General features: G+C 53.2%; 1 protein-coding gene across 5 annotated transcripts in view; it reads left to right on the top strand.

Moving 5' to 3' along the window:
- The window catches only part of LITAF (lipopolysaccharide induced TNF factor), a 41,937-nt gene extending 21,250 nt beyond the window's left edge, over positions 1–20,687 (top strand). For 4 of the 5 annotated variants that reach the window (XM_075995104.1, XM_075995108.1, XM_075995105.1 and 1 more), the window contains exons 2-4: positions 14,145–14,369; positions 17,490–17,712; positions 20,361–20,687. In XM_075995104.1, coding sequence (XP_075851219.1) covers positions 14,150–14,369; positions 17,490–17,712; positions 20,361–20,469 — 552 coding nt within the window. In that variant the 5' untranslated portion in view covers positions 14,145–14,149 and the 3' untranslated portion in view covers positions 20,470–20,687. The remainder of the gene's footprint in view (positions 1–14,144; positions 14,370–17,489; positions 17,713–20,360) is intronic. The other variant, XM_075995106.1, reaches the window with a different exon arrangement.
- The last annotated feature ends 5,748 nt before the right edge of the window (positions 20,688–26,435 follow it).

The following is a 26,435-nucleotide window of genomic DNA, read 5'->3' as shown; positions in this document are numbered from 1 at the left end:
TAACTTTGCCTCCCGACCTGGTTCCTGGAGGCCAGCAAGGGGGGGCCCTGTCTCCCCAGTCCCTCGCCCACCCCTGGCCTTCAGAACCTCCCAGATGAGAGAGAGATCACAGCACAGAATGTGGAAAAAAAGAACTTTATGTTGACAAATGGGATGTTGTTAGTACAAATTTGTGGGATGATGTAGCAGGAGGGGTGGAGTGAGAATCTTCTCAGCAAATGGAAGTAGTTAGCAGCTTTAATCACTCCGCAAAGAGGGAGGGACCCAGGGCCAGGTGCAGGGCAGGGGCAGAGATACAGTCATGGGACAAAGGGCTGTGATGATGATGTCACTTTCACCCAGAAGTGGGAAGGACATGGGAGGGAGGCCGGGGGACGGCCCAGACAGGCTAGCAGAGGAGACTTTTTTTAATTAAAAAAAAGGCCGGGTGTGGTGGCTCACGCCTATAATCCTAGCACTCTGGAAGGCCGAGGCGGGAGGATCGCTTAAGGCCAGGAGTTAGAGACCAGCCTGAGCAAGAGTGAGACCCTGTCTCTACCAAAAATAGAAATTAATTGGCTAACTAAAAATATATAGAAAAAATTAGCTGGGCATGGTGGCGCATGCCTGAAGTCCCAGCTACTTGGGAGGCTGAGGCAGGAGGATGGCTTGAGCCCAGGAATTTGAGGTTGCTGTGAGCTAGGCTGACGCCACGGCACTCACTCTAGCCTGGACAACAGAGTGAGACTCTGTCTCAAAAAAAAGAATTTATTTGGTGAATATGAACTATTGCTGTAGCTCAACATACGGAAGACCAGCAAGAATGTAAAAGTGAGAAGTGTCTGTCCCACTGCACCCCCAGCCACTTCCTTCCCTCCCCGTAGGCCCCGGCGTCCTGTGTCTTGCATGTCCTCCTGGAGACGTTTGTGCATGCTACATACAGACGTGCGTGCACCCCCCTCCCTCACGCACACGTGGCGGCGTGCGATCCGCGCTGTTCTGCCCTTTCTCTCCTGACGCTGTGTCTTGGAGATGATCGCGTTTCCAACACAAAACTCTTCCTGTTCTGCTTTGGTGGCCGCTTGCCATTCCCTTGTGGGGCTGGGCGCTCGCGGATCTACCCAGTGTCCTGCAGACGGGCAGGCTTTTGCCGTTACCAGCAGAGCTGCGGTGGGCACCCCGTGTGCTCGCCGTTCTGTCATTTCATCCGTGTGCGGGGTGACCGCCAACACGCATCGCTAGAGGAAGAATTGCTGGCCAAAGGACTTGTGCACGTTTCATTTTGGCGATGTTTCCATTGCGTGAGGCTTGGTTTATCGATACCCAGGGCCAGCTCTCTGTGCTACCAAACGTTTTGCTGTTTGCAAGGTGGATGGGCGAAGAGTGATATCGTGGCATCAGTTGTGGTTCTTTTTTTCTTAATCTATTTGAGAATGGTTGGTTTCTTGTGGATTTTTTTTTTTTGAGACAGAGTCTCACTTTGTTGCCCAGGCTAGAGTGAGTGCCGTGGCATCAGCCTAGCTCACAGCAACCTCAGACTCCTGGGCTCAAGCGATCCTCCTGCCTCAGCCTCCCGAGTAGCTGGGAATATGGCATGTACCACCATGCCCGGCTGATTTTTTTCTATATATATTAGTTTCTTTCTATTTATAGTAGAGACGGGGGTCTTGCTTTTGCTCAGGCTGGTTTCGAACTCCTGACCTCGAGCAATCCGCCCTCCTTGGCCTCCCAGAGTGCTAGGATTACAGGCGTGAGCCACCGTGCCTGGCCATTGAGGATGATTTTAAATGTACAGAAAAGTTGCTAGGCATGGTGGCTCACGCCTGTAATCCCAGCAGTTTGGGGACTTGAGGCGGGAGGATTGCTTGAGGCCTGGGAGTTAGAGACCAGCCTGGACAACTTAGCAAGACCCCATCTCAACAACAAAAAAATTTTTTTAAAAACTTAGCCAGGTGTGGTGGCACACACCTGCAGTCCCAGCTATTCTGGAGGCCGAGGCCAGAAGATCCCTTGAGCCTAGGAGTTCAGAGCTATGATCATGCCACTGCACTCCAGCCTGGGTGACAGGGTAAGACACTGTCTCTTAAAAAACAAAAATTGAATTTTAAAAATGCACAGAAAAGTTGCATAGTCAGTTCAGAGAGCTCCCATGTGCCCTCACCCAGCATCTCATCTCACAAGGGGACGTTTACTACAACTAAGAACGTGACATTGGCGCGTGACTATTTGGATGTCACCAGTTTTCCCTCAGTGTCCTCTCTGTGCCGGGACCCCACGCTGTCCTCCGCCAGGGCTCCTCTCTGGTGCTCCTCTGGTCTGTGGCAGTCTCTCAGGCTCTCCTTGTGTTCCGTGACCTCGACGGTTTTGAGGAGTGCCGGCCCGGTCCCCTGTGGCAAGTTCTGTCAGGATTTGCCGGGGGCCTGGGGGCGGAGGACCACAGAGGTGGCACGTGGGCAGGTGCGTGGTGTCCGTGCGGCTTCCCACCCACACTAGTGGGCCCGACTGTCCCGTGGGGGTTGGCTGTGTGTCCCTGCTCTTGGGAGGGGCGAGCCCCCTCAGCCGGGAGGACGCAGGGTGGTATCTGGGGGAGCGCCCTGTTGGCTTGGTGGGCTTGGGGGGGGTTCCTGGGGGGAGGGCTGGACAGGGAGTACCTGGGAGGGGGTGGCTGAGGGAGGGGTGGCCGTGGTGCAGGTGTGTCAGGTGGACCCGGAGGAGAGGCAGGGCACTGGCGGGACCGGGCTGCGGTAGAGGGGAGTTGCGCTTTTACGTTTTCACGGGCAAAGATCTGAACTGTTTGGGGTGGGGGTCTCAGGAGAGGAGCCAGGTGACAGTGCGGGATTGGCAAGAGGGGGACGTTGTCCTCTGGAGACTGTAGGGCCTGCTCACACGTGGGGACTGCCACACTCCGGGGCTTGAAGCGTGCCTGAGCCGGGGGAGGGCTGCTTCTGGGGAGGGGACAGACGGTTGGGGTGGGAGGTTGAGGGGGTCCGATCTCTGCTGGGGACACCAGGGACCCCCAGTGTGGAGGGGAGAGTCCCCCCGAGGCTCCGCAGGGCCGGCGGGCATCCCGGCAGCCTAGGTGTATTTCCTGCGGCCACCATCACACGTTATCACCACCTCAGTGGCTTAAATGACACAAATTCATGATCCCACAGGCCAGACGGCCACAGTGCCGCGCTGCTTCTGGGGCTTCAGCGGGGAACCCCCGTCCTGGCCTTTTCCGGCCTCCGAGGCCGCCTGTGCCCCTCGGCTCAGGGCCCCTCCCTCCCCTTCAGAGCCAGGCGCCCGGCCTCCTCTAGGCCCCCGCCCCCACAGAGACCCTGTGGTCACACCGCCCGGCTCATCCAGGCTAACCCCCATCTCCAGAGCCGTAACTTGGCCACAGGTGCAAAGTCCCTTTTACCATTTAAGGTCACGTGCTCACAGGTCCCAGGGGTTAGGCTGGGGACCACTTTAGGGGGGTGTTACTCTGCCTGCACCCGGGGTGGGGCTGGGAGACTCAGACCGCAGGGGATTTAGCCAAACGTGGGGCCGTCTACCTGTGAAGCTGGGGGGTGGCAGCCGTGGGACAGGAGCCCGTGCCTGGCGAGTCACCCCCTGTCCCTGGAGTCACCCCCTCCCTGGGGTTTCCTCTGCTTCTCTGGGAGTAATCACAGCTATTTTACAGCTTTGCTTTTATAGTAACCTGCATTGCCCGCGTCCTGGGCATGTCCCCTCACACTGTTATCACAGCAGCCTCGGCGATGTAAGCACTGTTGTTCACCCATTTCCCAGATGAGGAAGCCTGAGGCTCAGAGAGATTTGGCGACACACCCCAGTTCACTAGCCTGGAAGTGGCACAGTTGGGATTTGAACCGAGGAGCCTTGATCCTGGAGTGTCTGCTCTTAAAGATTGGACCTGCTTAAATTCCATCGTCTTGACTTTTCTTTTGACCCTTTGCATTCTCCTCCTGGTGCCACCCTGCCCCCATTCTTCCACGCCATTCCTGCCGTCCCCGAGTCCCGGGTGACTCGAGTAGCAGGGAGACGCAGGCAGGCGTTTCTGGAAATCCCAAGAGCTACGTTATCTTGGGCACCAGGCAGGGACGTTCAGCCTGTGTTGTCTCTGGGCCCAGTGGCCTCGGTTTCCCCACCAGGCCGGTTCCTGATGGCGTTCTGCTGTGACGCTCTCCGTGTCCTGTTGGTCATGCGAGGGGGTTCCCAGCCTTGGGCACTGTCCGTTTGTCTGTCCTCCTCCTCCTTCCCTTTGGGCCCTGCCTGCCTGTCGGCCGTTTCAGCAGAAAGAGAGGGGGTCCGGGAGGAAAAAGGCCCCTGACCCTTAAGTCCCTCCTCCTCTGCCGAGGGTGTGGCCAGCACGAGGGTGGGACCGCTCGCTGCGTGTGGACTGTGCCCCTCCCCTCCACACCTGCCGGCAGGTGTTGTTGGCGTTTGTGGCATCTTGGGGTACACGCAAGTTAGAGCCTCAGAATGTGCGTGGCGCCCATGGGAAGGGACGGTGCTGCTTCTGGGGACGGATGGGCAGGTGGCTTTAGACCCGCACAGGTGACTTTAGACCCCGCACCGAGGAGCAGGTACAGAGCGCGGAGTGACAGGTGGTTTTGAGTTGCTGGGTGCCCGCAGGGAGCCCGCTGGTGACTTGGGGTGTGAATGATGACAGGGTTGAAGCGACCGCCCCCCTTTGCCACCGTCTGTCGCTGGACGCAGACCCGGAACGGGTGCCGGCCCAGGGTGGCGCCTCCCGCAGGCGGGGGTGCCGGGGCGCCGCATACTCGGGTCAAGGAGGAAAACAAAGAACTGGGCCGGGTTCCCAGATCGCGGCCTTTCTTCTGTCTGGTTTTGTCTCGCTCGTGTGCGCACGCCTCCGCGCCTGCCCCTCTGCCCACGTCTCGGCTGGCTCTCCCGCCGGGGCATCCGGGGTGCCGGCTGAGAAACAGGCAGGGCTCCGGGAGGAGGCGGAGGGTTCCGGACTCAGGTCGGGGTTCCAGTCCTGCAGCATATTTGGGGCGCGTGGGCTGCAGGTGCTCACGGTACCTTGAGCTGCGCTGCGAGGGCGTCTGTGCTGGACTTCTCGTTCCATAAACGTCTTCCTGGAAAAGCCTGCTTTTCTCGGACTGCAGGTCGGGGCCGTGGGGGTGAGCTGCTGTCATTCATTTCTGCTCCCAAATCTTGATGCCGTGCAAGGCGGGTCTTGGTGTCCTTTTCACACCTAGGTGTCGTCGTCTACAAACACTTGTTGAAGCGCCCAGCTTGTCCTGGTTTGTGTGGGACTTTTCCCGGATTTGGCACCAAAAGTCCCACATCCAGGGAAGCCCCTCTGTCCCAGGGAAACTGGGGTGGTGGGTCACTCTGTGAAGCAACCATGATGTTTCGGGCCTGATTCGAGGTGCTGGGGATGCAGATTTCAATTTTAATTCCTGCCTTCATGGGGCCCACAGACCCGCCAGGAAGACAGACAAAAGTGCCCTGTGGCATGTAACAGCTAACAAGCGTGTGTCCCACATCACTCTGAATACTTCCTGCGGGTGGATTCATTTAATCCTCCCAAGAACCTTAGGAGGAAGAAACTGTTGGTGTGCCCATTTTACAGATGGGAAAACTGAGGCACTAAAGTCATGCCTCATGGCTTAGGGGCGCCCGGATGTGAACCCAGGAGGTCTGGCCTTAGTCCCTACACTCTCAACCTCTGTACCCTGTAGAGAGGCTGGAGGAGGAATGAATTCTCCCCGGGGAAGGCCAGAGAGGGCTTCCTGGAGGAGGTGACGGGCAAGCTGGGATGTGATAGGTGATGAAGAGTTTGCCAGACCCATTAGGAAGGAGGCAGATGGGGGGCACAGAGGAAAGAGCACCCCCGGACATGTTTGGGGACATCTGGCGGGAGATGACGTGAGAGACTGTGTGGGCAGTAGGGCACCAGTCTGTCTTGGGAGTCCCCTCTGTCCCCCAGAACGGGGACCGTTGGTCACGCTTGTCCAGAGCATGATAAGGAGCGTCAGAAAGACCTGTGCGGACTGGATTTTAAGCAAACAGGGGCCGCTCGACTCGACGGTCTGAGCTAAGGTCAGCGGCCAACTCGGAGGCTCGAATTCAAGGCCCTGGCGTGGGCTAGGGAGGTCAGAGATTTCCAGTCACGTCTTTTTCTGTTTATTGAAGTGGAATTCACGTAACATAAAATTAACCATTTTAAACGATTCAGTAGCATTTAGCACATTCGCAGTGTTGTGCGGCCACCCCCTTATCTAGTTCTAGCACATCTTCATCACCCCCCAGAGACCCCCAGCATTCGCTGTCACTCCGTGTCCTCCTGCGTCCCTGGCCACCACTGACTTGCTTTCTCATTCTGTGAGTTTCACACGGATGGAGCCGTTCCATAAGTAGCCTTCTGGGTTTCAGAGGTTCATCCCAGCCATGCCTGGAGCCCGAATGGTCCGCGAGAAAGCTGGCGGTCCGGCCGTCTCCAGGCATCCTGGACTGGGATCCTTTCCTTTGGATTGGGGATTGGAGGCAGAAGAGCAAACCTCCGACCGGCCGGGTTTGGCAAACACCGAATCATGCCCTGCTGCGGGCACGGGAGGCGTCTATAAGGAGCGCGTGGTGAGCGCCTGCAGCTTGCGCCGGTCCAGTCCAGTCCAGAGCAGTCTGGGGCTGTTTGGGAGCAAGTCTGTCGCGGAAAGCAAAGTCCCTCCTGGCGTTTGTTCCTAGCCCCTGGAGTCTCAGGATCATGTCACTTCAGGCTGCTGGAGGTGGCTGGGTCTGGCAGCTCCTCTGCAGGGACAGTAAAAAACTGAAACGGAGTTGCTCTCAGTTGGCAAGGGCCCCCACTGCCCCGGGCCTTTCCTGTTGCCAGGGTTAGAGCAGGCGGCTGCGATATCCCAGCACCGGGCAGGTTGCTTTAAAAATGCAGCTTTGGATGCTCCTAGCATCTCAGGGATTCTGAGCTCTCCTCCTTCCCTCGCTGGTCTCCCCACGGTGAAAGGGGAGCGCCTGTGAACAGCCACGCTTGGCCCCGTTTACTAAGAAGCAGGTCAGTGTGACCTGCAAAGCGCTCAGTGACAAAATGAGTGGGCACCCATAGTTGGCAGGTGTTTTTTTTCATCGTGTCTCGAGCGTGCGGATTAAAGCGTGCGGCGCGCGTGTGGGTGGCGGAGAGGCAGAGAGATAGGTGTCCCCTCGCCAGTTCCCATGTGCTGCTGCCACCGAGGGTCTGGCTTTGTTCACGTGTTGCTGGAGGGGTGAGCCGTGCGAAACGAGGCCGCCGATTGCGGCTGGACCCCGAGCCCAGAGGTGTTTTGGGGAGGCCTAAAGAGCTCCGGAGTCTGCTGGGCAGCGTGGGCTCCAACCCCAGCCCCGCCACTTTCTAGCTGTGTGAATTTGGACAGGCAGCTTAACCTGTCGGGGCCCCATGTTTTCGTCTGTACATTGGGACGATAATGATAATTTCTGTCTCACCCGTGCGAGTTACGTGGGGGTGGTGATGTGTGTACGGGGGTGACCGACAGAGCCCAGTAAGGTTCATCTTGATGCAGCTGGGGCTCGGGGTCGGGCGGGGTCATCGAGAAGGAGACGGGTAGCAGACTTTGCTCAGGCCGAAACCTCCGGACTCCAAACAGATGCACAATTAAGGTTTAAGGAAGCCTGGTGACCTGGTGCCTTGCAGCACTCTTCACTTCTTCCCGGGCTGGGGACATCTTCAATGCCGGAAGCCCTGGACACCGGTTTGGAGAATGGGCTCCTCGAGGGGGACACCAAGGAGTGACCCGTGGTAAGGAAGAAGTGGACAGCAGCCAGCCCAGCCTGCTTGGCCCCCCGAACACCAGGGGGCAGGGTCCACCAGGCTGCCGGCCTCACCCTGCCCTGGGTGGTGGGCGTGTTCCCGAAAGTTCAGCACTGGGTCCTGAGGTTACTTTAGCAGAACGAGGACAAGGGGTTTGAGGAAAAGGAAAGAGAAATGTATTATTTTTGCCAGCGAATGAAGAGGATGGCAGACTCTCCTCTTAAAGTTGTCCTCACTATTGTTGTTGTCCTCACCATTGTCCTCACTATAAACAGGATTACAGAGCCTTTAAAGCGGGGTTTCAGCCTCGGGCTGTTTACCTGTAGCCGATGGCTCCGATCAGCCCCATCTCCATCTCCAGATTGTCATGACCTCTGCACAATCTGTGACCTCTTCTGCCCGGACAATTCTGTTGAACCATCTCCTGGGGTACAGAAAAACCCAAAGAATACTCCTCTGCCCTTCTGATTACTGGCCTCGGGCAGGGATGCAGGTTTTTCGTTCTCAGGTAGGGTGAGGGGGTTTTAAAGAGACAGGTCGGAAAACATTTTTGCTCTTTTTCAGGCCTGGGCCGCTGTGACAGGCTCAGGAGGTTGACTCATGCCCAGGAGCAGTGCCTGCCCTGGGCAGAAAACACAGCTATAAGGGACGCCAGGACTTGGGCAAATTCATGACAGCAAGCAAAGAGGAGGCGCCTGTTAGAAATGTGAAGTGAATAAATGTTGGTGACTTGGGAAACTCATTTGCCCCCCACACTCCGTTCTGCACACCAGGTGTTCTCCACAGAGCAGCACCCAAGGGCGTGAGGATTGGTGACGATTAGAGCAAAACTAAACAAAACAAAAAAAACCAACTTAGATATTACAGTGCTTGTTCGCGGCCCTCCGAAGCTCAAACCCTGCCCAACAAAATCTTATTTCTTAGTATTTGATTTCTCTTGTTATGCAGAAATTCGATTATATTTAAATTAATTAATCAAATTTAAATATAATTGAATTTTTGCCCTTGGAACGGGCGGCCGTAATGAAAACAAGACTGAGGAATGCTGCTCTGTGCCGGAGCTCCACGGGTGAGCTGCTCCCAGCCGCGTTCCTGTAGGGGGGCTGTGATCAATATCAGTGCACCCCCATTTTAGAGAGCCCGTTGACACTGGGAGCGAGGGAGATTTTCAGCTAGAAGAGACCCCGGAATCCCAAACGGCGTGTTTGCAGATGAGAGGGTGCAGGCCGGGATCACGCTGCATGCTGGACGGCTTTCTGAGTCCAGGCCCACATTGTCCATCAGGTCAGACGTGCCTCCTGGTCCTTTCCTGTTCCCAGCGGTCACATTGGACTGGTTAATTTCTGGGCCCTCCAGTGCAGCCTGGAAATGCAGGGCCCCTTGCACAACAAGTATGGAGAATTTCAAGATGGCAACAGCAGAGCATGAAACCAAGGGAGCCCATGAAGCTAACTTGGGTCACTGACCCATGAAGCCAGCCCTGGTCACGTTTTCCCTATTCGGAAGATGGATTTGGAATGCCTGTCTCTGGATTTGGAAATAGCTAATGAGAGATATTCTGAGATGCTGGAAACAGAAATTTCCAACCCTTTGCATTTTCTTGATGGACTTTGGGAAGTGTGGACATTGGGGGTGTCACCTCCTTCAACCCATTCTTTTAAATGGACAGTCGAATGCCACCCTCAGGGGCCTAATGACAAAGTTAAACAGCTGGGGAGGGAGGAAGGAGGCCTGCCCAACCACCCAGGGCTACCAAAGGGATTTTCTGAGGCTGTACTTTAATGTGGCAAAACTGTAGCTTGGCTGATAAACTCTGAAATGCTTTCCTATGGTTTCCAGTTTGTTCCAGAAAAGGGGCAAGTATCAGACCTAATTGTTAGGGGGTCAGCGGCCAGGTGGCCTGAACCTGGGTGATGAAGCATCTATAGAGACAGCATGGAGAGAGTGTGTGTATGTGCGTGTGCGTGTTGGGGTGAGAGGGACTCATTGCTACACTTAAGAGTTTATTAGTAGGGGAGTTCAATGGTCAAGAAACCCAACTCTGTAAAATAAAGAGGTTTATTCTGAGCCATGCTTGAGGACCATAGCCCGGAGCCACGCCCAAGTAGCCTTGAGCAAGTGGACTCCCTGTGGCTGGGTCACAGTTTGGTTTCATACATTTCAGGGAGACAGGAATTGCAGGCAAAGTCATAAATCCTTACTTGGAAGGTCTGCATCGGTTCGGCCCGAAAAAGTGGGCCATCTCAAAAGGGGGGAGGGAGCTTGCAGGTTATAGGGGGTTTGAAGACTCTATGACTTGCAACTGGCTAAAGACAGGAAACTATGCTAAAGGTTTGGAATGCTTTAAGTCAAGATAAGGAAGTCTGCTAATCTGAGACAAGCTACGGGCCACATGTTTGTTGTGTAAACTGAGGACCTGCAGGTGTGTCTTGCAGCCTCAGGCCTGTCAATGGCTACAGAGGGTGTCTCCAGGAAGGGAGGGGGCGTGACCAGGCACGTCTGACCTCCCTCCTCGGGGCTGGCAACTCAGTGTCAGGGTATCCCTTGGCCAAGAGGGGTCCATTCGGTCAGGTCAGCCAGTGGGGGGAGCACTAAGGTTTTATTTTAGTTCAGGGGGGTGATGAGGAGGGCTGCGTAGACCCTGCCTGGAATGGCGGGGGAGTGGGTGGGTGGGGGGTGGGCCTCCCATGCTGGGGAAAGCCAGTTTAAAGAGAAATGGGCGTGGGGTTAAAAGAAATGGGACTCAATGGAGTGGCATTTCCTGGCCTTGGGCTCTGAGGGAAGGAAGGCCGGGGAATTTATTTAGAAATCCGTTCAAGCCAGCAGGTTATGAGTTTGTTACTGTTCTGGCCAGTGGCTCTTGTTCTTTTCAGAATTATAAATGTGTTTATGTGGCTGTTTGTTCCGAAAGCGAGTGGGGCTCTACAGAGACAGCTCTCGGAGGGTCTAGAAGGATGATCCTCAGTCCATAAACGGGGGCTGGCTGCGGGCAAGGCCTCAGTTTCCAGGAGAAACTCGGGCCCTTTGGCTCTTTTAAGGTCACAGGGAGAAGGCTCCCCTCCCCCATCTCTTTAAAAAGTGAAACTTTCTCAGTTTTGGAGGAGACGCAGCGGTGTCTGAAGTAGAGGAATGCCACTACCGGGGTGAGTGGTCGCCTCTCGGAGCTTTGCGCCGAGTTGCTTGCACAGCTCAGGGTGCCCGGGACCCCCCCCCTCCCCAAGCACGTCCCGTCCGCCATGTGGGCCGGCAGTGCTGTTTCAGGGTTTCTGTACACTCCGGCGTTTTCTGGACTCGTAATTATTTATACGAGTCACTCTTCGTTATAAGTCGCGTAGGCAGGTCCGGGTCTGTCTCTTCCCCCGAAACAGGAAGGGACAGTGAGTTCTAGATGTTCGACGCGGATGTGAGTTTCTCCAGAGCACCGGGGCGGTCGTGTTGTTCCTTTTGCTGGAAGTTTCCACAGGCCCAGTCGAGATGCGTGGGTGTCCTGGGGGGCCATGGGGAGGGGGCATCAGCTGACTCTGGGGCTGTCACTCGGGGCCCTCTTCTGCATTTCTGTTCCCGTATGTCGGAGGAAGCTGGCAACGTGCCTCAAACCAGTGTTGACTGTTGGTTTCGCTTTTAAACCTGACGCTGTTTCACAAACGCCTGTCTGCCCACCCGCTTAACCCTCCCCGCCTCCCCTCCGCCACACGGGGTCCTTCTGCAGTTTTCCTCTTTTTTTCCTCTTGCAGACCTTTCTGTTTCGTCTGCCTTCTCTGGAGTTGGACCCTTCCTCTTCTCTATAACCTTCTGTGGCTCACAGCTTCGCTGTGCGTTAGAACCAGAGAGTGAGCTTCATGGGGAATTTTAGATTATTTTAGCAAGCCACATGTAAAAAGCACAAAGAACAAGGTGAAATTAACTGTAACAATACATTTTACCTAACTCCATATATCCAACCTGTGATCCTTTCAACCTATAATCATTATAAAAATCATTTTGATGAGATATTTTACATTCAGTTTTTCCTACTAAATTTTTTTTGAAATCCAGGGTGTATTTTACAGTGACATCCTGTCCAAATTGGATGCTACATTTTTATCAAAAACATTCTGATCTGTATTCAGAGTTGGTAAAATTTACTGTTGAAAAAGTAGATTCACACACCCAAGTTGTCCCAGGCTTATATACAGTCTTTCCAAGAATTGAATTAGGTACTGATTTTTAAATTTAATACAATTAAATACATAAATACAATTAAAAATTCAGTTCCAGGTGTTAGGGACCGGCTTCCTGCACCCCGCCAGGCAGACGAACAAAGACACCAAGGATGCAATCACTCAAGAGGAGCTTTATTTTCTGGCTAGCCAGGGTCCAGGCCCTAGAGTGCCAGCGCAGTGGTCGCTCTTACAGGCAAGGACCGTGACCAAAGCTGGGGCTGCCCTTTTATCCCCCCTCCCTCTCGAACACCCGCGCTGCACAAGCTGATTGCGTGGGTTAGTCTTTAAAATGATTGGTGGACTGGTAGCCCGCCGGAGGCAAGGGGGCCTTTCTCCCTTATCTGGCACCGGTCTAGCTGCAAGCAAGCGATTCTCAGAAGCAGAAATATGCGTTTAGCCGATAGCTCCACCTTTGGGCCCCAAGCTAGCAATTTCCAGAAGCCGATTACTCCTCCCTTGGGCCAATTTTCTGTTATCCGGGCTCAGCAGCTTTGGGCCGCAACCAGGCCCTTACACAGGCTGGGCACCATGACTCACACCTGTCATGCTAGCACTCTGGGAGTCTGAGGAGGGAGAATCACTCAAGGTCAGGAGTTCAAAACCAGCCTGAGCAAGAGTGAGACCCTGTCTCCACTAACAATAGAAAAAATTAGCCGGGCATGATGGCGCATGCCAGCTACTCGGGAGGCTGAGGCAGGAGGATCGCTTGAGCCCAGGAGATTGAGGTTGCCGTGAGCTAGGCCGACGCCACAACACTCACTCTAGCCCAGGCAACAGAGTGAGACTCTGTCTCAAAAAAAAAAATTTCAGTTCCTCACTCGCACTAGCCACATTTCAAGTGCCCGGCGGCTCCGTGCGGCAGGTGGCTGCTGTAGGGAGTTTGTAGATACGTCACATTTCCGTTGTCACAGAAGATTCTGTTGGACAGCACTGTCCGATGGAATAGAGTGTGAACACCTCCGAGCGACTTTCAGAGTTTTCTGGAACCCGTCCATCTTTATTGATTTTGTGTAACCGCGCTCACGTGCCCCTGCCACCCGCTGCTTCCCTGGGAGCTGTCCTTGGATTGCTCCAGAGAAATCTCCTTCGGGCCGGGTCTCCAGGCACAGCTCCGAGACGATTCTCCCCTGGTCCCTGCCGCTGCTTCCCACGAGCCCTGGAAGGCGGGCAGGGCGCGTGGGGAGAGGCGCAGGCCTGCGGTCGCTGCCCCCTGGTTACGCAGCCTGAGCCCTGCCCGGGTGGACAAAGGACAGCGCTGTGTCTGCCTCCAGCTGGCCCGGCAGGCCGGAACACGCCCTGGGCACGGGGTGTAATTCTAGGAGGGAGACAGCTCTGCTGGGGGGCAGGGAGTGGTCCTTTCTTTGCCTTCACAAAAGGACGTGTGTGTCTGCTTGCCCTGGGCCTCGTTTTCCAAAGTGCGAGCTGGTGTGTATGTGTGTTTCCTTTTTTAAAGAAACTGTGACATGCAAAAAATGTGCGCGTATCTTAATTATACAGCTCGAATTGTCACTTAGAGAACTTGTGTGCTCGCGTAACCGGCTCCCAGGTGAAGGACAGAGAACATGACCCCGAGCCCCCTCCAGATGCTCCTCCTCCTCCCACGCATAACCGCCTTCCTGACGCCTAGCCCTGTGGGTTCCCCCTGCCTGTTTCTGAACTCCGTGTGAGTGGCGTCCCACAGCGTGCGCTTTGTTTCTGGTGTCTGCCTTCTTGTGCTCAGGGCTCTATTTGCAATACTTTGTGGTCGGTTTGCAAATGCCGCTGTCTTTTCCATGACGTGGAACAGTCGGTGAAAACCACAGTGGTTAAAAAAAGAAAGAAAGAAAGAAAGAAACACCAGATATAGAAGATAGGTCATTGTCAGGTAATGGTTTGAGTCATTAAAAAGAAACTGCTCAAATTGGGTAAATGTTGCTCTCTTGGGATTTTCTAGGTTTTGGTGATTTTTTTTTTTTTTTGGTGGTAATGATTTACTTTTTATATTGACGCAGGGAATCCTTTGTTAGGGTAATAATTCTGGGGCCTTGAAGGAATGTTAACTTCCTTTCTGGCTTTTGGACAAGGCTGGACACAAGTCATTTCCTGAGATTTTTCTGTTTGCCAGTGTAGAAAATTTAAAGGTTGGGAGGAAAAGAGAGAGGGGGGAGAGATGAACTGAATCTCTTATCCAGTGTGCTCTGTCTTTGCTCCAGGTAACATGTCAGTTCCAGGACCTTACCAGGCAGCCGCCGGGCCTTCCTCGGTGCCGACCGCACCCCCGTCCTATGAAGAGACGGTGGCCGTCAACGGCTACTACCCCGCGCCCCCCGCGCCCATGCCCGGGCCAGCCACGGGGCTCATGACGGGCCCGGATGGGAAGGGCATGAATCCTCCTTCCTATTACACCCAGCCGGTGCCCGTCCCCAACGCCAACGCAAGTACGTGCGGCTTCCCGGGTCCCCCTGTGACGCCCCTCGGCCCGCCACCCCGGCCTCGGCCCCCTGAGGATCGGGAGAGCGGCCGCGCGGAGTTCCGGCCCGGCCGGCTTCCCCCGCCTGCCCTGAGACCGTGCCACCTGCCCTGAGACCGTGCCACCTGCCCTGAGACCGTGCCACGTTCGGGCCCTTAGGGTCCGTGTTGGGGAGGCTCGAGGCTCTACCATGATAAGATACAGTTTGGGGTCTTTCCCAGGGTCACCACACATTCATCCTTTGGCACATCCCACTGTCCCAGAGAAGCCTGGGAAGGGGGGTTTGTGTTTTAGCGGTTCCCACTCTTCCTGGTGAGGTTCCAGGGGGAACCTCCGCCCTGAGGCCAGGGCTGGGCAGGAACGGGGAGAAGAGGCAGCCCCGAGTGACAAGCGGGTGGCTGTGTTGTCACACCAGCTCCCCATTGGTGCAGGCCGTTCCTCTGCCTTTCAGCGCCTTCATGGTCCCTTTGGTTCGGCGCACCCGGGCACGTAGCTGATTCAGCGTCACAAGCGGTTCAGGAAGAAATCTTTAGCTCCAAGAGTGGGCCCGCAGATCAGACTGCCTGCGTTCATTTAACCTCGTGCCTCAGTTTCCTCATCTGTAAAATAGGACCCAAGTACCTATCTATATCGATGGGTTGTTAAGATGAAATAAAGTTCTACGTGCCAAGCACAGAGTAATCGCTTGATGAAAGTGAATACTTACTGTGCTCAAGGATTTTTGACCCCTTGAGTTGGAAGAGGATGAGATAATGACTTCAGGAATAACTTATTCTTGAACCAAAAACAGTACTTAACAAAATTCACATGTAAGTGCTAATGTATGCATCATTACTGCTTTTCTGGAAGGAAGATCTTTCTGTGAGTGTTATTAAGTTCGGTTAACTCTGGGCAGTCTGTTAATTTACCCCTGATACCTAGGTTTATGTAAATGGAATTCTTTTTTTTTTTTTTTTTGAGACAGAGTCTCACTCTGTTGCCCAGGCTAGAGTTAGTGCCCTGGCATCAGCCTACCTCACAGCAACCTCAAACTCCTGGGCTCAAGCAATCCTTCTGCCTCAGCCTCCTGAGTAGCTGGTACTACAGGCATGTGCCACCATGCCCGGCTAATTTTTTCTGTATATATTAGTTGGCCAATTAATTTCTATCTATTTATAGTAGAGACAGGGTCTCACTCTTGCTCAGGCTGGTCTCGAACTCCTGGCCTTGAGCGATCCTCCCGCCTCGGCCTCCCAGAGTGCTAGGATTACAGGCGTGAGCCACCGTGCCCGGCCTGTAAACGGCATTCTAACAGTGTAAAAAGGAACAGAAAGAAGTGGCTTTGACAGAAATATGAGCCTGAGGACTGAAGTACTTAATGATTCCCATCACTCTGGGTTCTCTTCTGATGATGGTGAATGTCTATACATGTTTTCACAGTTTTCTCTTCGTAGCATTAGTTCTTATACTCATTTCTTGTGTCAACACAGTTCACCAACTTGTCATCTTAAAAAACTGGGTCCGCATTTCCTGGTTGGGTAAACTCTCCCCTTATCATTGGGTGTGGGAGTCCAGCAACCCTGGTGAAGAGTGGATTGTTTATCAAGATTTCTAGGGCCGGACGGGGTGGCAAGCGCCTGTCATCCCAGCACTCTGGGAGGCGAGGTGGGAGGATCGCTTCCATCTCAGGAGTTTGAGACCAGCCTGAGCAAGAGCGAGACCGTCTCTACTAAAATAGAAAGAAATTAGCTGCGCACGGTGGCGCATGCCTGTAGTCCCAGCTACTCAGGAGGCTGAGGCAGGAGGATTGCTTGAGCCCAGGAGTTTGAGGTTGGAGTGAGCTCTGATGATGCCACTGCACTCCGGCCTGGTTGACAGAGGGAGACTCTGTCTCCAAAAAAAAAAAAAAGAGTTTCCAGGCATAGAGACTCATTATAATCCTTGTCTCATTTAATCCTTTTAAGTACTCCGTTACTTCCATTTTGTAAATAACAGCTCGATTGAGATACAATTCACATTCTTAAAGTTCACTGTTTTAAACTCTATAATTCAGAGGTGTTTAGCATATTGATAGAGTTGTGTAACCGTCCACACTATCTAATTCCAGAACATTCCATCGCCCCTGACAGCATCCCTGTGTCCATTAGCGGTCACGCCGCTCCCCCTCCCCCTAGGCCTGGCCTCCACCAGTCTGTGGGTGAGGAATGTGGAGGCTAGCCCGGTTACACCGCTGGCTCTCTAATTGCCATCTGGGGACCTCCTTAGCAGAGCCACTTGGGGACCCTGCCCCAGGCCTGCTGAATTGGACTCTTGGGGCTTAGGCCCAGGAATCTGCATTCTCAATAAGCTCTCCACATGATTCTATGGGTGGTGGAGTGTGAACGCCTGGTGTAGCCGAGAGCCTCTCAAGTGATGATTCTGGAAGTCTGCCGCTGTTTCCTCCTCTCTTTTTGTCATTTTTCTTTTTGTTTTTTACTGTGGCAGAATACACATACTAATAAAGTCTCCTTTTTTTTTTTTTTAAAGAGACAGGGTCTTGCTCTGTCACCTAGAGTACAGTAGCACAATCATAGCTCACTGCAACCTCAAATTCCTGGGCCCAGGCGATCCTCCTGCCTCAGTTTCTCAAGTAGCTGGGACTATAGGCATGTGCCACCACGCCTGGCTATTTTTTTAATTTTTTGTGGAGACAGGGGTCTCGCAATGTTGCCCAGACTGGTCTCAAACTCCCGGCTTCAAGTGACCCTCCCGCCCTGGCCTCCCAAAATGCTGGGATTACAGGCGTGAGCCACCGTGCCTGGCATAAACTCCACCCTTTCAGCTATCTTTAAGTGCAGTTTGGTGGCATTAAGTACATTCACACTGTGTGCCGCCATCAGCACCACCATCCATCTCCAGAACCTTTTCCATCCTCCCAAACTGAAAGTCTGGACCCGTTCAACACTAGCTCCCCTCCCCCTGCCCCAGTCCCTGGCACCCGTGGTTCTACTTCCCGCCTCCGAATTTGACTGCTCTGGGGACCTCACAGCAAAGGAGGCCTGCAGTGTGTGCCCTTCTGGCACTGGCTTAGTCCACACCACGTCCTCAGATTTCCCCCCTGCTGTGGCAGGTGTCGCATTCCCGTCTTCTTTGCCGTTTCATGAATGCCGTCTGCCCAACCCTTTCCTTCCGACAGTCGCCGTGCAGACGGTCTACGTGCAGCAGCCCGTCTCGTTTTTCGACCACCCTGTCCAGATGTGCTGTCCTTCCTGCAACAAGATGATCGTCACCCAGCTGTCCTACAACGCCGGCGCCCTGACCTGGCTGTCCTGCGGGAGCCTGTGCCTGCTGGGGTGAGTCTGCCGCCCGCCTGGCTCCGCGCCCGCCTGCCCCTCTCTCCGGGGATGGGATGGGAAGGGGGGTGCGGGGTGGGGGGTTAAGTGGGGGGCGGGGTTCCTCAACTGCACCGTGACGGACGTTGGGGTCAGGTGCCGCTCTGTCGTGGGGGACGGTCCTGTGCATGGCAGGGCGTTGAGCAGCGTCCCTGGCCCCCGCCCACATGATCCGGGAACACCCCTCTCCCCAGTTTTGTCACCAAAAACGGCCTCTGTAGGGCAAACCCCGTCCCCAGTGGAGAACTTGCAGGGACAGGTGTGCCAGCCGCGTACATCCGTGCAGGGCGGTACCCCCAGGGATGCCTTTTCCTTCTAGAATTTCATGGCCGAAATAACAAGGTGTGCCTGACTCTGGGAGAAGCTTTAAAACAATCTGTACATTAAAAGTCTTCACGGTTGTCTCTCCCAGACAGCGTGCCCTTTTACGACCCCAAGGATCCTTGCCCTCACCGACGTGGGGCAGTGATGTAAATATTTGTGTCTGCACCATGGGTGTTGCATTTAAAGAGAGAATAGTTTCTGTTTTAGGAGAAAAAAGCAATTGAATTTTTTTTTTCCCCAGGCAGGTAAAAGTAGCGTCCTTATTCCTGGCCAGGCGAGTGACTCAGAAAACCCTGAAACATCCCATTTTTTTTTTTTCTTTGAAGGAAACGATATTTGTGAGTTTCCTTTGCCAGCGAGCTGAGGTCGGGAAGGAGCAGTATTTCTCTTCCTAACTTCAGAGAGAGGCTCAAAGCCCCAGAGACCTCAGTTAACTTCTTAAGGTTGCCCGTTAAGTGGGGGCGGGGATGGACCCCTTTTCTTGGCCCCCAACTCCTGTCTTGTCCGCAGGGCTGCCGCTCTCGGCCGTTCTCACTGTCCAGGCAGAAAATGACAGTTCGTTGTCTCTGGACGTTTGTGTTAAAACTAATTTTTATCTTTGAAATCAAGGGAAAGGCAGAGTAGAAACCCACGTTGCCTGTTTGCTTCTCTGGCAAACTCTCTGTTCCTGTTCCTCTTTCGTCCCTTCCTTAAACGTAGTAGAGCCGGCTCAAACCCTGCCTCTCTCACTTGCTGTGTGACCCTGTGCACGTGACCTCACGTCTCTGTGCTTCGGTCTCCCCAGGCATACACTGGGGGCGGTAACACCCACTTTAGAGGGTTGCCGAGGATAAGATCGGTCTGTGTGCGGTGCCACCTGGAGCTGTGCCCACACCAGCTGTGAGCTGCGGTTGGGGACCGTCACTCGATGGACGGGCTGCCCCCGTGTGAACCCCGGGCAGCTTAGGCACTAAGAGGAAATTTTTCTTTCGAGAGATAGTTTCCCCATCAGAATATCTCCAGATGCCACTCGATGCAAATCAGCGCCTTCCCGTAAGACGCTGAATCTTAAGTAGGCTTTTGGCGGGCGCGAGCTGTGAGGCCGTGCGCATTCCCGCCTGTGTGTGTGCGGGCCCGAGTGTGTAGGCTGGGGCGTTGGTGGCAGCTGGGGACTCTGGTTGCCGTGAGAAGCAGCCTCAGCCTTTCCGCATGGCAGAGAGATCAGCAAGACGGGGGGGGCGCTGGGGCCAGATCTAAACACACCCCGGTTTGGGGTGTTATGGGACAGGGTCACGTCCATGTGTTTACGGACTCTCTGCGATCGTTTTCTCACCACGCAGGCGGAGTGGGCGCAGTTGCGACAGAGACCCCATGCCTGTCCCCGCTAACGTGGGTATTGTCTGACCCTTCACCCACCCCAGTCTAAGACTTTGAAAAACTCCCGATGACCCAGGATTTGAAAACACGCCCCGGACAGTGCGTCTGTGGGGTGACCGTGGCATCGGGTCGGTGTGTTCCCTTCCTGGGGCTGCCGTAAGAGATGACCACGAACCTGGTGGCTGAGGACAGCGGAAATCTATTCTGTCACCGTTCTGGAGGCCAGACGTCCAAAATGGGAACGTGGGCGGGGCCACGCTCCCTCCAAAGGCTCTAGGGAGAGCCCTCCTTGGCGTCTTGAGGCGTCACTGCGGTCTCCGCCTCCGTTTCCACGTGGCCTTCTTCCCCGCTGTGCCTCTGCATGTCCCTTCCGCTGCTCCTAGGGTACCAGTCTCGGGGTGTAGGGGGTCCCCCGGGCAATCCAGAGTGATTCCATATTGAGATCCTTAAGTGTGTCTTTATTTTTGCAAATAAGGTCACATTCGCGCCGGGCGTGGTGGCTCACGCCTGTAATCCTAGCACTCTGGGAGGCCGAGGCAGGCGTATTGCTCCAAGTCAGGAGTTCAAAACCAGCCTGAGCAAGAGCGAGACCCCGTCTCTACGAAAAATAGAAAGAAATTAATTGACCAACTAAAAATATATATACAAAAAAATTAGCCGGGCATGGTGGCGCATGCCTGTTGTCCCAGCTACTTGGGAGGCTGAGGCAGGAGGATCGCTTGAGCCCAGGAGTCTGAGGTTGCTGTGAGCTAGGCTGACGCCACGGCACTCACTCTAGCCTGGGCAACAGAGCGAGACTCTGTCTAAAAAAAAAAAAAAGCTCACATTCGTAGGTTCCTGGGGTCAGGACGTGGCCGTATGTTTTTGGTGGCCACCGTGCATCCTGCCGCAGTCAGTAACACGCTCTACATGTGACTCTGTCTTCCCAGGTGCGTGGCGGGCTGTTGCTTCATCCCCTTCTGCGTGGACGCCCTGCAGGACGTGGACCACTACTGTCCCAACTGCAAAGCTCTCCTGGGCACCTACAAGCGCTTGTAGGACTCAGCCGGACGTGCGGGGAGCTGGTGCCGCAGGAAGTCCCTTCCGGCTCTCGTCCAGCCCCGCCCCTGCTAGCGGTTCTGCTAGGCCATTCTCGCCTCTCCAGGGGGGCCACCCACCCTCGTGTCTTTTTTTGGGGGGAAAAATGTCACAAAACTAACAAACCTCCAAACCCCAGAAATTGCTGCTTGGAGGCGTGTACAGGACATGCAAAGAAAGACGTTCCCCGAGTGCTGGTTCGGGGGTCTCCTGCCTACCCGTGACCCCGAGTCACCCCATCTAACTGTGGTCGTTGCCCCACCTGAATACCTTCCTGCGGTTTGCCGTCGGTTGGCTCCTTCTCCGGCCTCAGTGGGCCTTTCTGGTGGGCTCACGCTGGGGAAGCCACAGGTTGCCTTATGTGTAAGGCCGTTCCGCCCCGAACGCGGCCAAACCAGCCTGTAGTGCCTACCACCCATCCACCTGTCCCCACCCCTGATGACAGACTCTTGCCTTATAGACTTCATGGGCTTGGCTCTTAGATTCTGTAATTGCAGACTTCATTAGCACACATACTCACTTTTTTAATTTTTTTTTTTTTTTTGAGTACAAGGGGAGGCTATTAACACACCCACTAGACACATATCTGTGAGGTCATCAGCACATGCTAGAAAAATCCGGCTGGGTTTTATCACCGGTCTGCCTCCCCTGTTCTTGTGCCAGACCCTTAGCACCACTTTACATGAAGGGACTTTTTTCCCCTGTAGATTTATTGTAGTAACAGTTTTTATGCCCTCCTTTGAGTATTAAACGCCTTCAAACATAATTTTGAAAGGAGGGCTTTATAAAACCATCTTCTGTGACCATACGATCGGTATTGTTTTCCCACTTGCCAATGCACTCTCACTTTTTTGTTGTTAACAGTAAAAGAAGTTGGGCCGGGCGCGGTGGCTCACGCCTGTAATCCTAGCACTCTGGGAGGCCGAGGCGGGCGGATTGCTCCAGGTCAGGAGTTCGAAACCAGCCTGAGCAAGAGCGAGACCCCGTCTCTACTATCAATAGAAAAGAAATTAATTGGCCAACTAATATATATATAAAAAATGAGCCGGGCATGGTGGCACATGCCTGTAGTCCCAGCTACTCGGGAGGCTGAGGCAGGAGGATTGCTTGAGCCCAGGAGTGTGAGGTTGCTGTGAGCTAGGCTGATGCCATAGCACTCACTCTAGCCTGGGCAACAGAATGAGACTCTGTCTCAAAAAAAAAAAAAAGAAGTGGATAATTTCATTCACTCCCTTTACTTGGGGTCCATGTGGTTCTTAAAAACCTCTGCGAAAAGGAACCGTCAAAGCCGAGTCGTGTTTGGGTTGCCAGTGGCGGCTTTAGAAAGAGGAGGGAAGGTGTGGTTGAGCACGTCCTACAGCCGTGGTGCTGGAACGCTTGGAAACCGGAACTGTTTCAAAGGAATCTAAAGTCTGACCTTGTGTTCCAGAGACGTAGTTTGTCGCCTGACCTTGGAAGCCATGACTTCCAGGACAAGCAGCAAGCCAGAGGCCTAGGCTGGCGGCTGCCTCGTCTTGGAAATCAGGACAAAGCCGGGCTTGACTTTCGGGAGCCCCCGTTTTGATGATAAATTGGCACAGGGATCTCCTGTGAATAATATTATGTAGAAAGAAAACTTAGACCTCGAACGAAAAATCTGTATATTGGTTGAAAATGATTAACCATTGATTTGCCTTATCTGTTTGATGTTTTGAAAATTCCAGTAATTATTTTTTTGTAATGAATATGGATACCACATAGTACTTTGGTGTTATCTGTTTTTAAGAAATAAAGTCTTTGGTTCACTTGATGAACTATTTATCAAATCCTTAACGGTGTGAAGAAAGGTGTCATGTTGTGTTTCCAGCCGTTGCTACAAAGAACCTTTATCTGCTCCATAACAGCAGAAAAATCCTTCCCGGCAAAAACTTCAGACTGGCCGAGTGTCCTGCAATGTCAAGATGACCGATGTCGAGTCGGGCGGATTGCTAACAAGTTGGATTTGAGCATGAGGCTATTGGAACCCAACAGGCGTCATCGGTGGCAGCAAGCCACAGCTTTCAAGTTTTAATAAAATGCACAGAGGAAAGCTGTCCTCATTCATTCTCTGAACAAAACATGCTTTGTGGGATGCTAAAAGGCGGGTATTGTAACATGCTAGGAATTCGGCTGCCACCCCCTCAGCCCCTCCCCCCCTTCCTACCTGGTGATGCAGCTTCATTTTGGAAGGTGCAGGGAAATAATGTCATCTTGGTGTGGCTTACGTTGTCATTTAACCCCCAAATTATGGTCTTAAAAAAATTGCTGCTCCCCAGATTCCTGATGGTACGGTTTTTCTTTCACTTGACAAAACTCAAGACCATGCATATTTAGCAGTGTTGCTCAGACGGTGGTATAGAAACAGTCTCAAGCTGTTATTAATTACATGTGCGGCGTCTTCGAAACAAGAGCCCCATTTCAAGGACCAAAAAACACACATTATGCAGAATTCTAATGTCACGTGTGGAGTATGAAGCATTCATTCATTGGACATTCCTTTTTGTTCAAAGTATTGGACTTAATTTCATATATTTTTGCAAATTAAAAGGCTGTTTTGTTCTGCCACTGTTTGTTGGGGACTTTGGAGTCTAGTCTGTTGTAAACACGGGATCCCATTCGGTGAATGCAAGGGCTTTGTACCTGCCTCCTTGGACCTCAAAGAAGAGTTTTACCAGTTTCAAACCAGCAGTGGCTGTATATCTTATATACTGTTACATCCGTCTAGGACTTGTAATAAGTGTTGGTTTGTGTGTCATTAACAAAAAGTGTTCAGCCATCGCATCTATTTAAAGCATTACCCGTGAAATTGTTCGCTCTGGGACAACCGGCTTCCCAATCGCCACGGAGACCACTTGTGCTGGGTACCGAACTGTTTGTAAACGTAGCTTCATCTACTCACACAACTTGGCCTTGGTTGTTTCCCCAGTGAGAGCCTGTCCTGTTTGGGGTGTTAAAATGCCTCTCTGACTGCTGGGCTCAAGATTTCTGTAAGGAGCGAATCTAGACATTGGAGTTTTCCTGAATTCTGATTTGCATTTTTTTTTTTTTTTTGAGACAGTCTCTCTTTGTTGCCCAAGCTACAGTGAGTGCTGTGGCATCAGCCTAGCTCACAGCAACCTCACACTCCTGGGCTCAAGCAATCCTCCTGCCTCAGCCTCCCAAGTAGCTGGGACTACAGGCATGCGCCACCATGCCCGGCTAATTTTTTCTATATATATTAGTTGGCCAATTAATTTCTTTCTATTTATAGTAGAGACGGGGTCTCGCTCTTGCTCAGGCTGGTTTTTAACTCCCGACCTCGAGCAATCCCCCGCCTCGGCCTCCCAGAGTGCTAGGATTACGGGCGTGAGCCACCGCGCCCGGCCAGATTTGCATTTTGGATCCTTATTAAAGTTATCTCTTGGCTTTGTGCCTCAAATGTTTACAATTTGTCTGGTTTTAACAGGCACAGGAGTGAATCGGAAGTAGCAAGGGCAGGAAAGAGAGACCAGGAGTAGTTTGGGGTTGTTTTTCTCTTTTTAATTTAAGAATGTCAAAGAAACAAGATTCTGAGGCTCAGAGAGGTTAAAATGAAAAACAAGACAACAGTTCACAGGCAAGTGTACGGTTTAGTGCATTTAACCACCTCGCGCTGCTCTCTGCAGCATTAGGAATATGTTCTCCCATTTAAATACTTTTTTTTCCTTTTACATAAGATTATTTCCTACGTACCCCCTGCCTCATGCATGCACTATCATCACCCCCCCACCAGAGTTGCACATTGATTACAATTCATGCGCCTACATTGACACATCATTACTACCCAAAATCCATGGTTCCATTAGGGTTTCATTATGGTTTTCATTCATTGTTTTCATTAGGGTTCGCTCTATGGGTTGCACATTCTATGGGTTTGGACAAGGGTATATGACATATAGCCACTATTACGGTATCACACACAATGGTTTCACACCCCCCCCAAAACCCCGATCTCTGCCTGTCCATCCCTCCTGTCCCACCCCCAACCCCTGGCAACCACTTACTCTTTACTCTCCACGGTTTTGCCTTTTCCAGAATATTGTATAGTCGGAATCCCACAGTACGTAGCCTTTTCAGATTGGCTTCTTTGACTTAGTGACGTGCATTTGCGGTTCCTCCATGTCTGTTCGTGGCTGGACAGTGTGTTTTCAGTGCTAGGTCGTGTTCCGGTGTCTGGATGTGTGTGAGCACGCAGGGACGCACTCTCAAAGCTCCGAGTCCTGCAGTGTATGCTGAACGATTTTGTCCACAGTTGCCCAGATGAGCAAAATCAACTCAACGGATGTGTCCAAAATCACAACGTATCACCGGCAGTGGAGCTGAGCATTGCTTATGAAACTTGGACGTGGAGATGTGTATGTGTTGTGGGTCACAGTGCCAAGTGTGTCGGGGTGAGATTTGGAAGCCTCTGGTTGATACATCTGTGGGCTTCACGTTGTTTCTCTTTGCTTGACTCCTGCTGGATTTGAGGCATTGTACAATCAGGGTAGAAAACACGACCCTGCCCGGGAGAGGGAACAGTGGGCTTAGCACTGCCCTGCCAGCACTTCCGGTGGCTTCTTTCTGCCTTCTCTCTTCCCCTTTCCCTCCCTCCCTTCCTCTTTCTCTTCCTCTTTCTTTCTTTCTCTTTTCTTTTCTCTTTCCTCCCTCCCTTTCTTTAATTCCTTCTTTTTCTTTCCTCTCTTCCTATCAAAAATCCACCAGATATTAAAGTATACAATTCAGTGGCTTTTAGTGCATTTGCAATGTTTTTTAACCATCACCTACTTAGTTCCAAAACATTTTCATGGGCACCAAATAAAACCCCACACCCATTAGCAGTCCCTGCCCCTTCCCTCCTCCTCTCCCCTGCCCCTGGCAATCCCCAATCTGGCCAGACTTAGCCTCTACCAGGCATTTCATGTAAATGGAGTCCCACAGTGCGTAGTCCTTGTGTCTGGGCCCTTGCCCTCAGCATAAGTGAGGTTCATCCGGGTTGTAATGTGTATCAGCGCTTCGTTCCTTTTTGTGGCTGAATAACATTCCATTTTATGGACAGGGCACAGTTTGTTTCTCCGTTCATCCTTCGGTGGACGTTGGGTTATTTCTCCCTCTGGCTGTTGGGAGTAACGCTCCTGTGAACGTTGGTTGTTGGTTCGCAGGTGGCTGTGTGGTCACGTGTTTTCGATAGAATCGCTGGGTTAGATCGTGATTCTGTTTAACCTGGTGGCCTCTTAATGAAGTGTGTGCTGACTGCAAGACCACATCTAGCAAGGCCCCGCCCCCCGTGCCACCACCCTGGCGTGGAGAGCTCTCCCATCTTCTGAAGCGGGAGCTACTGGGGGCAGCAGGGCGGGGGTACTGGGAGCGGGAAGACCTGCACCCCGACTCCCGACTCCCGGGCCGGCGAGCTCCCCGTGCTCCTTCCGGGCGGGCTGGGAGCCTGAAGCTGCGGAGGGCCGCGTGCGCACCTCAGCGTCCGCCCTCTGAGACGGTGCGGTGGACTCCGGTACATTCTCGGGAGTCCTCAGGTGAGCTCAGGTAGGCCCCGTAGGCCCCGCTTAGGAAACGGCGGTGACAGGGCAGCCACTGTCCCCTCCTTTGTGGAACTGGTGACAAGGGGGAGAGGGAGACATCGCATGAGTGAAACCCAACACTGCGAACTGGGGTGGGGGGAGTGAAGGAGAACGGGGTGTCACGTCCCCCTCGACACTTGCGTCGTTCTCCCGTGAGGAGACGGCATCAGGTCTCGGCCAGACAGGTCTGACGCCTCATCAGGAAAACCCGTGTCGTGTCGTGTAACTTGCCGCCTGTCCCTCTCCGGGTGGAATCGCTGGGTTTCTCCCATATCCTTCTGGAGAGTGGCAGCCCCTGGAGACACTCCTGCTGGCTGCGTCCCCACGTCCTGCTGA

This window comes from Microcebus murinus, chromosome 19 (genome assembly GCF_040939455.1).
Source record: "Microcebus murinus isolate Inina chromosome 19, M.murinus_Inina_mat1.0, whole genome shotgun sequence".
Taxonomy (NCBI): Eukaryota; Metazoa; Chordata; class Mammalia; order Primates; family Cheirogaleidae; genus Microcebus; species Microcebus murinus.
This window is presented reverse-complemented; position numbering and strand designations above follow the sequence as displayed.